This window comes from Bubalus bubalis, chromosome 9 (genome assembly GCF_019923935.1).
Source record: "Bubalus bubalis isolate 160015118507 breed Murrah chromosome 9, NDDB_SH_1, whole genome shotgun sequence".
NCBI classification, from domain to species: Eukaryota; Metazoa; Chordata; class Mammalia; order Artiodactyla; family Bovidae; genus Bubalus; species Bubalus bubalis.
The window spans coordinates 88,427,272-88,439,461 of NC_059165.1; the positions used below are offsets into that span (position 1 = coordinate 88,427,272).

The window sequence follows — 12,190 nt, forward strand, 5'->3', positions numbered from 1 at the left end:
ATGAAACTATTAGAGGAAAATGAAGGCATAACACTCTTTGACATACATCTCAGCAATACCTTTTACAATCTGTCTCCTAGAGTAAGAGAAATAAAAGCAAAAATAAACAAACAGGATCTAATCAAATTCAAAAGCTTTTGCACAGCAAAAGAAACCATGAACAAAATGAAAAGATAATCCACAGGATGGAAGAGAGTATCTACAACAGTGTGACCCACCTGGGATTAATCTTCAATATTTACAAACAGCTCACGTAGCTCTACATCAAAATACAAAGCGAAAGTCAAAGTACGAGTGGCTCAGTTGTGTTCAACTCTTTGCGACACCGTGGACTACACAGTCCATGGAATTCTCCAGGCAAGGATACTGGAGTGGGTAGCCTTTCCCTTCTCCAGGGGATCTTCCCAGCTCAGGGATCAAACCCAGGTCTCCTGCATTGCAGGTGGATTCTTTACATGCTGAGCCACAAGGGAAGCCCAAGAATACTGGAGTGGGTAGCCTATCCCTTCTCCAGTGGATTCTTTCCAACCCAGGAACTGAACTGGGGTCTCCTGCTTTGCAGGTGGATTATTTACCAACTGAACTATCAGGGAAGCCCTATGTAAAACAAACAAACAATCTAATCAAAAAATAGGCAGAAGACCTAAATAGCCATTTCTCCAAAGAAGTCATACAGATGGCCAAGAATTGTAAGAAAAGATGCTCAACACTGCTAATTATAGAGAAATGCAAATGAAAACTACAATGAGGTATCATCTCAAACCAACCAGAATAGTCTACAAACAATAAATGCTGGAGATAGTGAGTAGGAAAGGGAACCCTCCTACACTTTTGGTGCAAATGTAAATTGGTGGAGCCACTATGGAGAACAGTACAGAGGTTCATTAAGAAACTAAATACAGAGCTACTATATGATCCAGCAATTTCATTCCTAGGCATATATCTGGAGGAAAACATGGTTCAAAAGGATACATGGACCCCAATATTCACAGCAACGCTATTTACAATAGCCAAGATATGGAAGCAACCTAAATGTCCATCAACAGAGGAACAGATTAAGACAATGAAGTAAATACAGACAATGGAATATTACTCAGCCATTAAAATGAATGAAATAGTGCCATTTGCAATAGTATGAATGGACCTGGAAATTAACATACTAAGTGAAGTAAGTGAGACCGATAAAGACAAATATCATATATCATATCACTTATTTGTAGAATCTTAAAAAAAAATGATACAAATGAACTCATTTATAAAACAGAAACAGACTCAAGAGAATGAACTTATGTGCTACTGCATGCACAGGGAACACTGCTCAATACTCTATAAAAACCTAAATAGGCAAAGAACTTAAAAAAGAATATATATGTATAACACATGTATATATATATATAATAAATATAGAACATGTATATATATAACTGAATCATTTTTCTGTTCACCTGAAATTAACAACTTTACTCCATTATAAAATAAAATTTTTTTAAAAAAGAAAGATATGTGGAAAATCTCCAAATACTTAAAAAAGATTTTAAAAATTTATTTTTTAACATAACGGTCAAAGAAGAAATCTCAAGAGAAATTTTAAGATTTCTGAATTAAACTTTCATTCAATATAACAAAACCTGTGGAATCCAGCAAAAGCAGTGTTTAGAGGAAAATTTATAGCACTGAATGCATATATTAGAGAAAAAGATAATTTGAAAGCAATAATCTAAGGTTTAACTTCAGGCAACTAGAGAAAGATGAAAAACACAAAACTAAAGCAAACAGGAAAAAATAAACAAAAATCAGATTAAAAATTATTGAAATTAAAGACAAAAATCAATAGATTAAAAATCAACAAAACAAAACCTGGTTCTTTGAAATGATCAAAGGTGCTTTGAAACTTTATAAATTTCTATCCAAGATAACCAAGTAAAAGAGAGAAATGACACAAATTACTAATATTAGAAATAAAAGAGGGTCCATCACTATTAACCTATGGACATCAAAAGTATAATTAAGAAATAATATGAACAACTCTATGCTTGCAAATTTGATGATTTAGATGAACCAGACCAATTCCTTGAAAGATACAAGCTACCAAAACTCACACAAGAAGAAACAGATAACCTGAAGAGTCCTATACCTATTTTTACAATTGAATCAATAATTAATAATATCTCAGCAAGCCAGGAATAAAGAGGGAATTTCTTCAGTTTGATAGACAGTGTAAGAAACTTAACTTCATATTTAATGGTGAAAAAGTTGAAGCTTTCTTTCAGATCTGGTATAAGGTAAGAAGGAACCTTCTCATCATTGCTTTTCTACATCATACTGGAAGCCCTTGCTAATCCAGTAAGGCAAGAAAAAGAAATAAGAGGTAAACAGATTGGGACAGAAAACATAAATCTGTCTCTATTCACAGATGAGCAGAAAATTTAAAAGAAATGACAAAAATCTCCTAGAATTAATAAGCAGTTATAACAAGGCTGCATAATATAAAGTTAATATATAAAATATCATGTATGAAACGAGGTGCCAGTCCAGGTTCGATGCACAATACTGGATGCTTGGGGCTGGTGCACTGGGACGACCCAGAGGGATGGTATGGGGAGGGAGGAGGGTTCAGGATGGGGAACACATGTATACCTGTGGTGGATTCATTTTGATATTTGGCAAAACTAATACAATTATGTAAAGTTTAAAAATAAAATAAAATTTAAAAAAAAATCCAAAAGTATCTACAGAACAAGTCAAAAAATAAGAATAATAAATGTTTTTCTTGAGTCAAAAAAAAAAATAAAAGTCAATTGATTTCTTATATATCATCAATGAACAGTTGAAATTTGAAATTATAAACAAGGTACCATTAATATTAACAACCAAAAAAACCGCCCTGAGATATTTATGTATAAATTTTTAAATATATAAGATTTACAGGAGGAAAATCATAAAACTCTGATTAAATAAATCAAAGAACATACAAATAAAGAGCAAGCTATTTCATGTTAATGGACAGAAGTATTACTACTGATAAGATGTCAACTTTTCCTGATCTACAGTTTCAATGCAATCTCAATCAAAATCCCAGTAAGTTATTTTGTAAATATCAACAAACTGATGTGTTGGAGATTTGATAAAGTTTGGAGAGGCAAATGATCCAGAATAGTCAACATAACACTGAAGGAAAAGGACAAACGTAAGGACTCATATAATCTGATTTAAAGAATTATTATAAAGTTGCATTAATCAGGACAGCGTGGTACTGCTGAAAGAAAAGACAAATAGATCAATAAAACAAAAAAGAAAGCTCAAAAATAGAGCCCCTGAAATATACTCAACTGATACCTGATAAAGGAATAAAAACAATACAAAGCAAAGACAGTCTTTTCAACAAATGATGCTGGAACAAGTGGACATTCATACGCAAAAATATGCACCTAGACAAAGGCCTTATAGCTTTCACAAAAGATAAATAAATAAAAATGATCAAAGGCCTAAATTGCAAATGTGAAATCATAATACTTCTTGAGCACAACATGGCTGAAAACTTAATGATCTTATGTTTTATTTCATCATAAATTTAAAGATTCTAGAATATGGCTGAAGCAATGAGATCTCTCCTTTGAGAGAGGTTTAAAAGAGGACACCAGATTTACTTTCACTGTGGTTTAACACAAAGAGAGAAAAATTAAGAATATAAGAGGATCAAAGTCGAAAACAAATGAGTTCTCTTATTGTCAAATTTACTAAATATATGACTTCCTAGCCATTTCCATTAAAATATATAAATATATATATATACACACATGACATGTCTACAGTTTCACAGTAGCAATCTTGCAGTATCACAGGCTAAAACAGCCTTTTACTTCAAAATGCAGTAACTCAAAAAAAAAAAAAAATGCAGTAACTCATATTTAAACAAACAATCCAGAAGATCCTTGACCCAATAAGGTGACATACAAGACGAGCCAATGAACAAAAGTGAAGTACATAGACTACTGGAGATAATAAACTTTAGGTGGTACACAGATATGTGTTTTAAATTTTAATTATTATGCATTCATTTTATAGCTTACTTATCATAGCAAAGGATGTTGATTGCCCATGTAGGGTAATAATACATAAAGTTTCATTTTTAAATACATTTATTTAGGTAGCAAAACAGGGTCAATTTAGATCTGGCAATACTATGAACATCAACTATGAATGACTTTTGAAAATCACTGATATAGGTTATATTTGGCATATATAATAGTGGTCACATCAATGTTGGGCATTCTGCTAAGTACTTTACATACATTATTTTATTCTATCTTTACAACAATCTATTCAATCATTACTAAATTGAATTCACAGATTTTATGTTAGAAAACTAAGGGTCAAAAAAAGGCTAAAAAATCCGCCCAAGGTCATCAGGGATAATAAAAGGCAGAGACACAGGTCTCTCTGTCAGATACTAAAGTCTTGAGTTCTTGCCCTACGTGTTATACTATTTCTCTAGTGTAAAGGAGGAAAGACCGAGAATATAAGAGGACAAAGTAAAACTGAAGTGAATCTCTTTGAGACAGAAACACATCAGTCACTTAATGTGATTCCTGACATAAGGTCATATGCAACATGTTTCCTTGCCTTAACTACAGTGCAGTTACAGCACTTGCTTGAGCTTCAGGGACCAAGCTTTGTTGTGCCAGAAGATACTGCTAGAGAAAGGATTAAGCAACAAAGTTATATTGAACATCAAAGTTCATACTCCTTATATCCATGTATATTTTTGTATTCCATGTATCTAAGAATGTGTGATTACCGTCACTTAACCAGTCCCTACATCTAGGAGCCCAAAGACAAAGCACATTTCTGCTAAAACAAGGGTCTCTTCTGGTTATATTTGCTTGTTTAGTGGTCCAATGCTAGCAACCATACTACTGACTCCTCTCAAGTGTGCTTGAATTCCAAGCACTTTTGATATTTAATAATAAAGGAGTCAATGGCCTACTTACACCCTCATTTGACTATGGGACAGAGAAGGTTAAAGAATTATATTTTATCAGAGTAAGTAAAGAAAATAAATTTTCCAGTGTACACCATGAAACAATTCTATATTATGAAAGGCTGGAGAAAATGTACCTGAATTCATTTAGTGCATCAACTATTCGATTATATGCCAAACTCCTCTGACTGGCATCAGCTGATCTCCGGCTCATTTTCATAGCCTTGAAAGCAATCAAATAGTTAATTCTTATACTGACCATGGGCAAAATATGGGGGGAAAAAGTAAAAGACAAAATCACATATTTATATAACATTTTACCTACCATTCTTAACTAGATATGTATAAAGAAGGCACACATATTTCTAGTGGCTTGTTTTTGCACTTTTGGTCATTAATGAGTATAATAAAATTCAAATTTTTCTGATGTTAGGCCTCTTAATTGGAAGAGAATATCAAAACACAAAGAAACTGACATTGACAGTTTCTGAGTTACATAAAACTTTTCTCCCAAACAGATCATAAAATGCTAACTCAGTAACAACTCCTGAGTTTCACTAATATTTCATAAACAGTGGTTCTGTTAAGTAAATCCTTTTTTTAAACCTAAAACATAAATATTCTACTGAAAGATATCTCAAGTTATTAGTAATGTTTGCTTTCTTAAAAAGATATTTAGCCAAGGTTTAGAAGTCCTACTTTAGGTAGACAAAAAGATCAGAATATGGTTATCAGAAAGAACTTTGAAATTTTTAAAACTTTTTCAAAGATAATGTAATTCTACATTACTTATGTAATTACACATTAATTTTTTTAATATTCAAATATATATTTAAGAGAAGGTTAGACTACTTCAGGCTAGAATCATTCATGTACATCCGAAAGCTTCGTAAGGTAAAAGTGACAATTTTTGTTTTCACAAACTGCTGAGAGACTCCTAATTTATAAAGAAGTAAATATTTTTTGGCTAGAATTGAGCAATATTCTTCCTTAACTTTATGAAATAAAAAAATTTAACTACATTATAGATCTCAAAAGGTAGTGTAGACTTTGAAATAACTCCCACAGTGCTCAGAAACAGAATCTATAGTTTTTCATTTAAAATATAAATAAGTGATCATTTGAAAACAGCCCTAGAACATAACTTATGTAGGTATTTCAATGTTTACTATAGTCTACGATTAATTAACTACAGAATAAGTTCTATTCATTTATATGAAAGTATTCACTCAGCTCTTTCAGTTTTATAAAGAAATGAGTTGTTAAACATAAACAAATATACAGCTGCAATGTGCCCTTTAGGGTGCAGAACGAACAAAGCATTAAAACATTTAAAAAGTAACCTCTAAAGAGTTCTGTAGTGCTTGATTATTTCAAGTTTTATACAAAGTTTAAACACTTTTCCCTGTAACTGAAATGTCAGTTCAGCCACGGCTTAATATTCTGTGTACTGACTTTGGCAAAAACTGACTACAAAAAACACAGTAGCAAACTGAAGAAAATGTCACAAGTGTTGAACTTCTGAAAAATGAAAATGGACTTTACTCATCGCTCACTAAAAAGGTATTGCTAATGATCTATTTGTCTTTTAATAGATTTATTGTGAATAACTAACATAGTGCCTTCTTTAGAGGCACATGATCCTCAGGCACTAATGAGTTACTGAAATGCACCCTCTGCTTTCTAGACCATTCTAATTGCTCCTGCATCTCTTGTTTCTTTTACTAGTCTCTTTCAAACATGCTGCCATAATAACCTTCTTAGAGCACAATTTGAAGGCAGTCTAACAAAGTCAAAAATCCTTGCAAGCATTCTAGATTCCTTGTGATCTGGTCCACATTAACTCTGTTAGCCACACCACCTACTACTACTTTTTGTATCCTTTCCTTTCTGAATTCTGTCACAGGGATTAAGAAATTTAGTTATGTTCAATGATTCAACTTATAGGAATCTCATAAAACATAATCTGGAAAATTCACCAAGATGTTAACTGAAGTGTAGCTACAGCTGAGAAAAACCAGATATGGCCTAATTAACTTAAAAGGAGGGAAGCCACTAAAATATATTTAAGAACCATTTATAATGAGAAATGTACATGTTAACAAGGATGAATTTTTCAAAACAGGCACATAATAAAAACAATATGAACACAGCACAGTCCCAATCAAGTAAAATACAATATGCATAGAAAAGGTCTGAGTAAGAGTTTCAGCAAAATGTTAATGAGTTATCTTTGGGTGGCAAAGATAGCAATTTTCCCTGTTACTCTGCTGTTATCCATTTTTCAAAGCATTACATTTAAAAAATTCTACAACTCCTTTAAGATGCAGTCCAAATGAAATATCTTCTCAGAAGGAAGTCATTTTTCTTCCCTATGAACTCCTAAAACACTTTGCTTTTCCTTCTTTTTTACTCTTATGTTCTATCTCATATTCACAATTTTCTTTACATCAATTTATTACATGCGCTATCAGCAGCATTTGACATCTACCTTCTTAGACCACTTTCTTCACCAGGCTTACCCCAAAAGTACTCTCTCTTGTTTTTCCTCCTACTTAAATGGGCAATCCTCAGTCTCCCTAACTAGTTCTCAGCTCCTCCAAATTTAACTACTGAAATGCTCCACAAATCAGGATCTCCTCTCCCTCTCAATCAGCTTCTTAGATTAAAATACCATCTATATACTGGTGACTGCTCAGCCAGGACCCTAAACTCTAGACTCACAATTACTTGGATGTACAGGAGGCATCACAAACAAACTCCTGATCTTCCTCCACCAAACCCATTCCATTTGTAGTTTTCCCATTTTAGTTCTGCCAATTCCATCCATCTTATTGCTCAAAAGAAAAATCCCAGTCCATCGCCATGATTCTTCCTTTTACAGTTCCAACTCAGTCCATCAGCTAATCTCATTAGCTCTATTTTCAAATATACCCAGAATCCAACCATTTCTCACCAATTCCATCATGAAACTGGTTTGACTACCCATCATCTCTCACTTGAATTATATTTCAATAGCCTTGTAACTCAGAGAAGGCAATGGCAACCCACTCCAGTACTCTTGCCTGCAGAATCCCATGGATGGAGGAGCCTGGTAGGCTATAGTCCATGGAGTCACTAGGAGTCAGACACAACTGAGCGACTTTGCTTTCACTTTTTACTTTCATGCACTGGAGAAGGAAATGGCAACCCACTCCAGTGTTCTTGCCTGGAGAATCCTAGGGACAGAGGAGCCTGTTGGGCTGCCATTTATGGGGTAGCACAGAGTCAGACACGACTGACGTGACTTAGCAGCAGCAGCAGCAGCAACACCCTTGTAACTGATTCCAAAGCATCTAACTTTGCCCCTAGAAAATCTATTCTCCACCAGCAGTAAAAGTGATTCTCATGAATCATGTCATTTTCCTGCTCAAAACACTCCCATGGCTTACTATCTTTCTTAAGTGTATATGCCCATGCTCATACAATGGTATCCTGTAAGGCCCTACATGATTTAGTCCAACTTCTACCCTAGCCATTTTGGCCTCCTTACTCCTCCCTACCGATGCCCAAGCATCAGGCTTACTCCTTTGCCTCTACTTGTAAAATTCTTGTCTCAGATGGTTATACCAAATTTCCTCTCTATCTCTGGATCATATGTGACTTTATCAGGAGCATTCTTGACTATCCTATAAAAATTTGTAATCCTCCATCCAGCATTCCATAAAAACCTGTCTCTTATTTTTCTTCATAGTACTTATTACCATCCAAAATCTTATACACTCATTTATTTGCTGCCCCATGATCTAGAGAGTTGCTTTTTTTCACTCTTATCCTCAGTTGCTAGAAGAGGCCTGCCACATTACAGGCCCTCAAATATTTATTTATTGAATGGATAAATGACCTTAGATCTTTTTTTAGGCAATAAGCTCCTTAAAAAGAGCTAAAGTCAATATTATGTGGCAGCCTGGATGGGAGGGGAGTTTTGGAGAATGGATACATATATGTATGGCTGAATCCCTTTGCTGTTCACCTAAAATTATCACCACATTGTTAATCGGCTATACCCCAATACAAAATAAAAAGTTTAATAAAAAAAAAAAAGAACTGAAGTCTACTTTGCATCTCCCAGGTCACTTTGTAGGGTACCTGCACAGAGTCTGTTAATTTTTCTGCCATGAATAAAGACAATGCTTAAGCAAGAGAATAAGATTCAAAGGAAAATAAAAAATAAAAACAAACCATAAACGTGGTTATGCTTACCTGTTCTATTGCACTCTTTAATTTGTTCATGTGGCTTTCAAACAGAGGAAAATGTGAAAAAAAGAACTCATTAAATTTGTTACTTTCATCTTCATCTTTGGATAATGAAAAGATTACCCCAATTGCAATCTTCTTTTTCCTCACAATTCCTGGGTTAGGGCCACAGCTTTCATCTGACAGATTAAAGCTTTCTTCTATAGACCTTAAAAATAAATGTTTTTTTTTTATTTTAAAAATATGAAAATGAGTAAATTCACAATTCAATCTCCTTGGTAATTAAATGTAGGCAAGCTAAAGGTCTTGCAGTGTTTTATCAAGTAAATCTAAAACTTCATTATCAATTATGTATATCTTTGAGAAATATATTGGCTATTCCTTTATATTCATATTTTTGTAAGAAACTTTAATAGAGTCAGATTGGAAACGTTTTTGTTCAATTATGGAAACAGTGACAGACTTAAATTTTAGGGGGCTCCAAAATCACTGCAGATGATGACTGTAGCCATGAAATTAAAAGATGCTTGCTCCTTGGAAGAAAAGTTATGACCAACCTAGACAGCATATTAAAAAGCAGAGACATTATTTTGCCAACAAAGGTCCATCTAGTCAAAGCTGTGGTTTTTCCAGTAGTCGTGTATGGATGTGAGAGTTGGACTATAAAGAAAGTTGAGTGCTGAAAAATCGATGCTTTTGAACTGTGGTGTTGGAGAAGACTCCTCAGAGTCCCTTGGACTGCAGGGAGATCAAACCAGTCCATCCTACAGGAAATCAGTCCTGAATATTCATTGGTAGGACTGATGCTGATGCTGAAACTCCAATACTTTGGCCAGCTGATGCAAAGAACTGACTCACTGGAAAAGACTCTGATGCTGGGAAAGACTGAAGGCGGGAGGAGAAGGGGGTGACAGAGGATGATATGGTTGGATGGCATCACCAACTCAATGGACATGAATTTGAGTAAACTCTGGCAGTTGGTGATAGAGAGGTCTGGCGTGCTGCAGTCCATGGGGTCCCAAAGAGTCAGACACAACTGAGCGACTGAACCGAACTGAAAAAAAGTAAGTAACCCCAGTGCAAAACCAACCTAAAAGAGCCTGAATTTCAAGGTTTATAGACGAGTCTAATCTCTTCACTGTTCTAGAATCTACTTCTCCCTTTTGATTCCAGAAGTAAAGTCAAAGATGAAGGAATAAAAGGAGTGAATAAAAAACGAATCAAGCTTCATCATCTTTACTGATACTTAACACAGATTTAAAAAAAAAAATTTCAAGAATGAATGAATTTGCCTGAATAGAAACATGAAAAACTAGAATATCAAAACATGCAATAAATGGACCAATGACCAAAACAGAAGAGTTAAAACTATAAAACCCTTAAAATATAGGATAAAATTCTCATGACATTGGATTTGGCAGTGATTTCTTGCCTGGAAAATCCCATGGATGGAGGAGCCTGGAAGGCTGCAGTCCATGGGGTCGCTGCGGGTTGGACACGACTGAGCGACTTCACTTTCACTTTCTTGGATGACACCAAAAGTAAAGCAGCAAAGGAAAAAAATAAATCTGGCAACACAGAAATTAACTGCTGTGTATCTAAAGTGGTTTCCCAGGTGGCTCAGTGATAAAGAATCTGCCTGCCAGTGCAGGAGATGTAGGTTCAATCCCTGGGTCAGGAAGATCTCCTGGAGGAGGGAATGGCAATCCACTCCAGTATTCTCGCCTGGGAAATCTCACGGACAGAGGAGCCTGGCGGGCTACAGTCCATAGGGTCACAGAGTCCAGGGTCAGATACGACTGACTGAACACAAATGCACGTGTACCAAAAGACGTATCAACAAAATAAAAAGGCAACCAATAGAATGGTATAAAATATTTCAAAACATATATCTGATAAGGGATTGATATTTAGAAGTATATAAAGAACTGCTACAACAACAATACATCTGATTAAAAAATGAGTAAAACACCTGAACAGACATATCTCCAAAGAAAACATACACATGGCCAATAAGCATATGAAAACAACATCACTAGCTATTCAGTTCAGTTCAGTTCAGTTGCTCAGTTGTGTCCGACTCTTTGCGACCCCATGAATCACAGCACGCCAGGCCTCCCTGTCCATCACCAACTCCCGGAGTTCCTCAGACTCACGTCCATCGAGTCAGTGATGCCCTCCAGCCATCTCATCCTCTGTCGTCCCCTTCTCCTCCTGTCCCCAACCCCTCCCAGCATCAGAGTCTTTTCCAATGAGTCAACTCTTTGCATGAGGTGGCCAAAGTACTGGAGTTTCAGCTTTAGCATCATTCCTTCCAAAGAAATCCCAGGGCTGATCTCCTTCAGAATGGACTGGTTGGAAGGGACTTTCAAGAGTCTTCTCCAACACCACAGTTCAAAAGCATCAATTCTTCGGCACTCAGCTTTCTTCACAGTCCAACTCTCACATCCATACATGACCACTGTAGGCTATGGAAAAACCATAGCCTTGACTAGACGGACCTTTGTTGGCAAAGTAATGTCTCTGCTTTTCAATATGCTATCTAGGTTGGTCATAACTTTCCTTCACTAGCTATCAGAGAAATCCAAATGAAAATTACAATGAGATATCATTTAACACCCCTACAGATAGTTATTAATTTTAAAAAATGGAAATTAACTACTGGTGAGGATGTGAAGAAATTAGAACTCTTATGCATTTCTAGTGGGGGTGGGGGAGTGAAAATTCCCTGGCAGTCCACTGGTTAGGACTTCATGCTTCCAATGAAGGGGGCACAGATTCAATCCCTAGTCAGAGAACTAAGATCCATCATGCAGCTTGGCGCAATCAAAAAAAAACAAAACAAAACCTGGCCATTTTTAGTGGGAATATAAGTAAAATGGTGGGGCCTTCTGGTGAAAACTATAGCAGTTCCTCAAAAACACAGAATTACAATACAATGCAGGAATTCCACTTCTGGGTATGTAAGGATAA

The 12,190-nt window shown here is 35.3% G+C and overlaps 1 protein-coding gene across 3 annotated transcripts in view; it reads right to left on the bottom strand.

The window, feature by feature from the left end:
• FNIP1 (folliculin interacting protein 1) overlaps positions 1-12,190 on the bottom strand; it is a 127,496-nt gene that overhangs the window by 36,424 nt on the left and 78,882 nt on the right. For all 3 annotated transcript variants that reach the window (XM_006072648.3, XM_006072647.3, XM_044947860.1), the window contains 2 exons: positions 9,224-9,425; positions 5,119-5,204 (listed from right to left, as the gene is read on the bottom strand). In XM_006072648.3, coding sequence (XP_006072710.2) covers positions 5,119-5,204; positions 9,224-9,425 — 288 coding nt within the window. The remainder of the gene's footprint in view (positions 1-5,118; positions 5,205-9,223; positions 9,426-12,190) is intronic.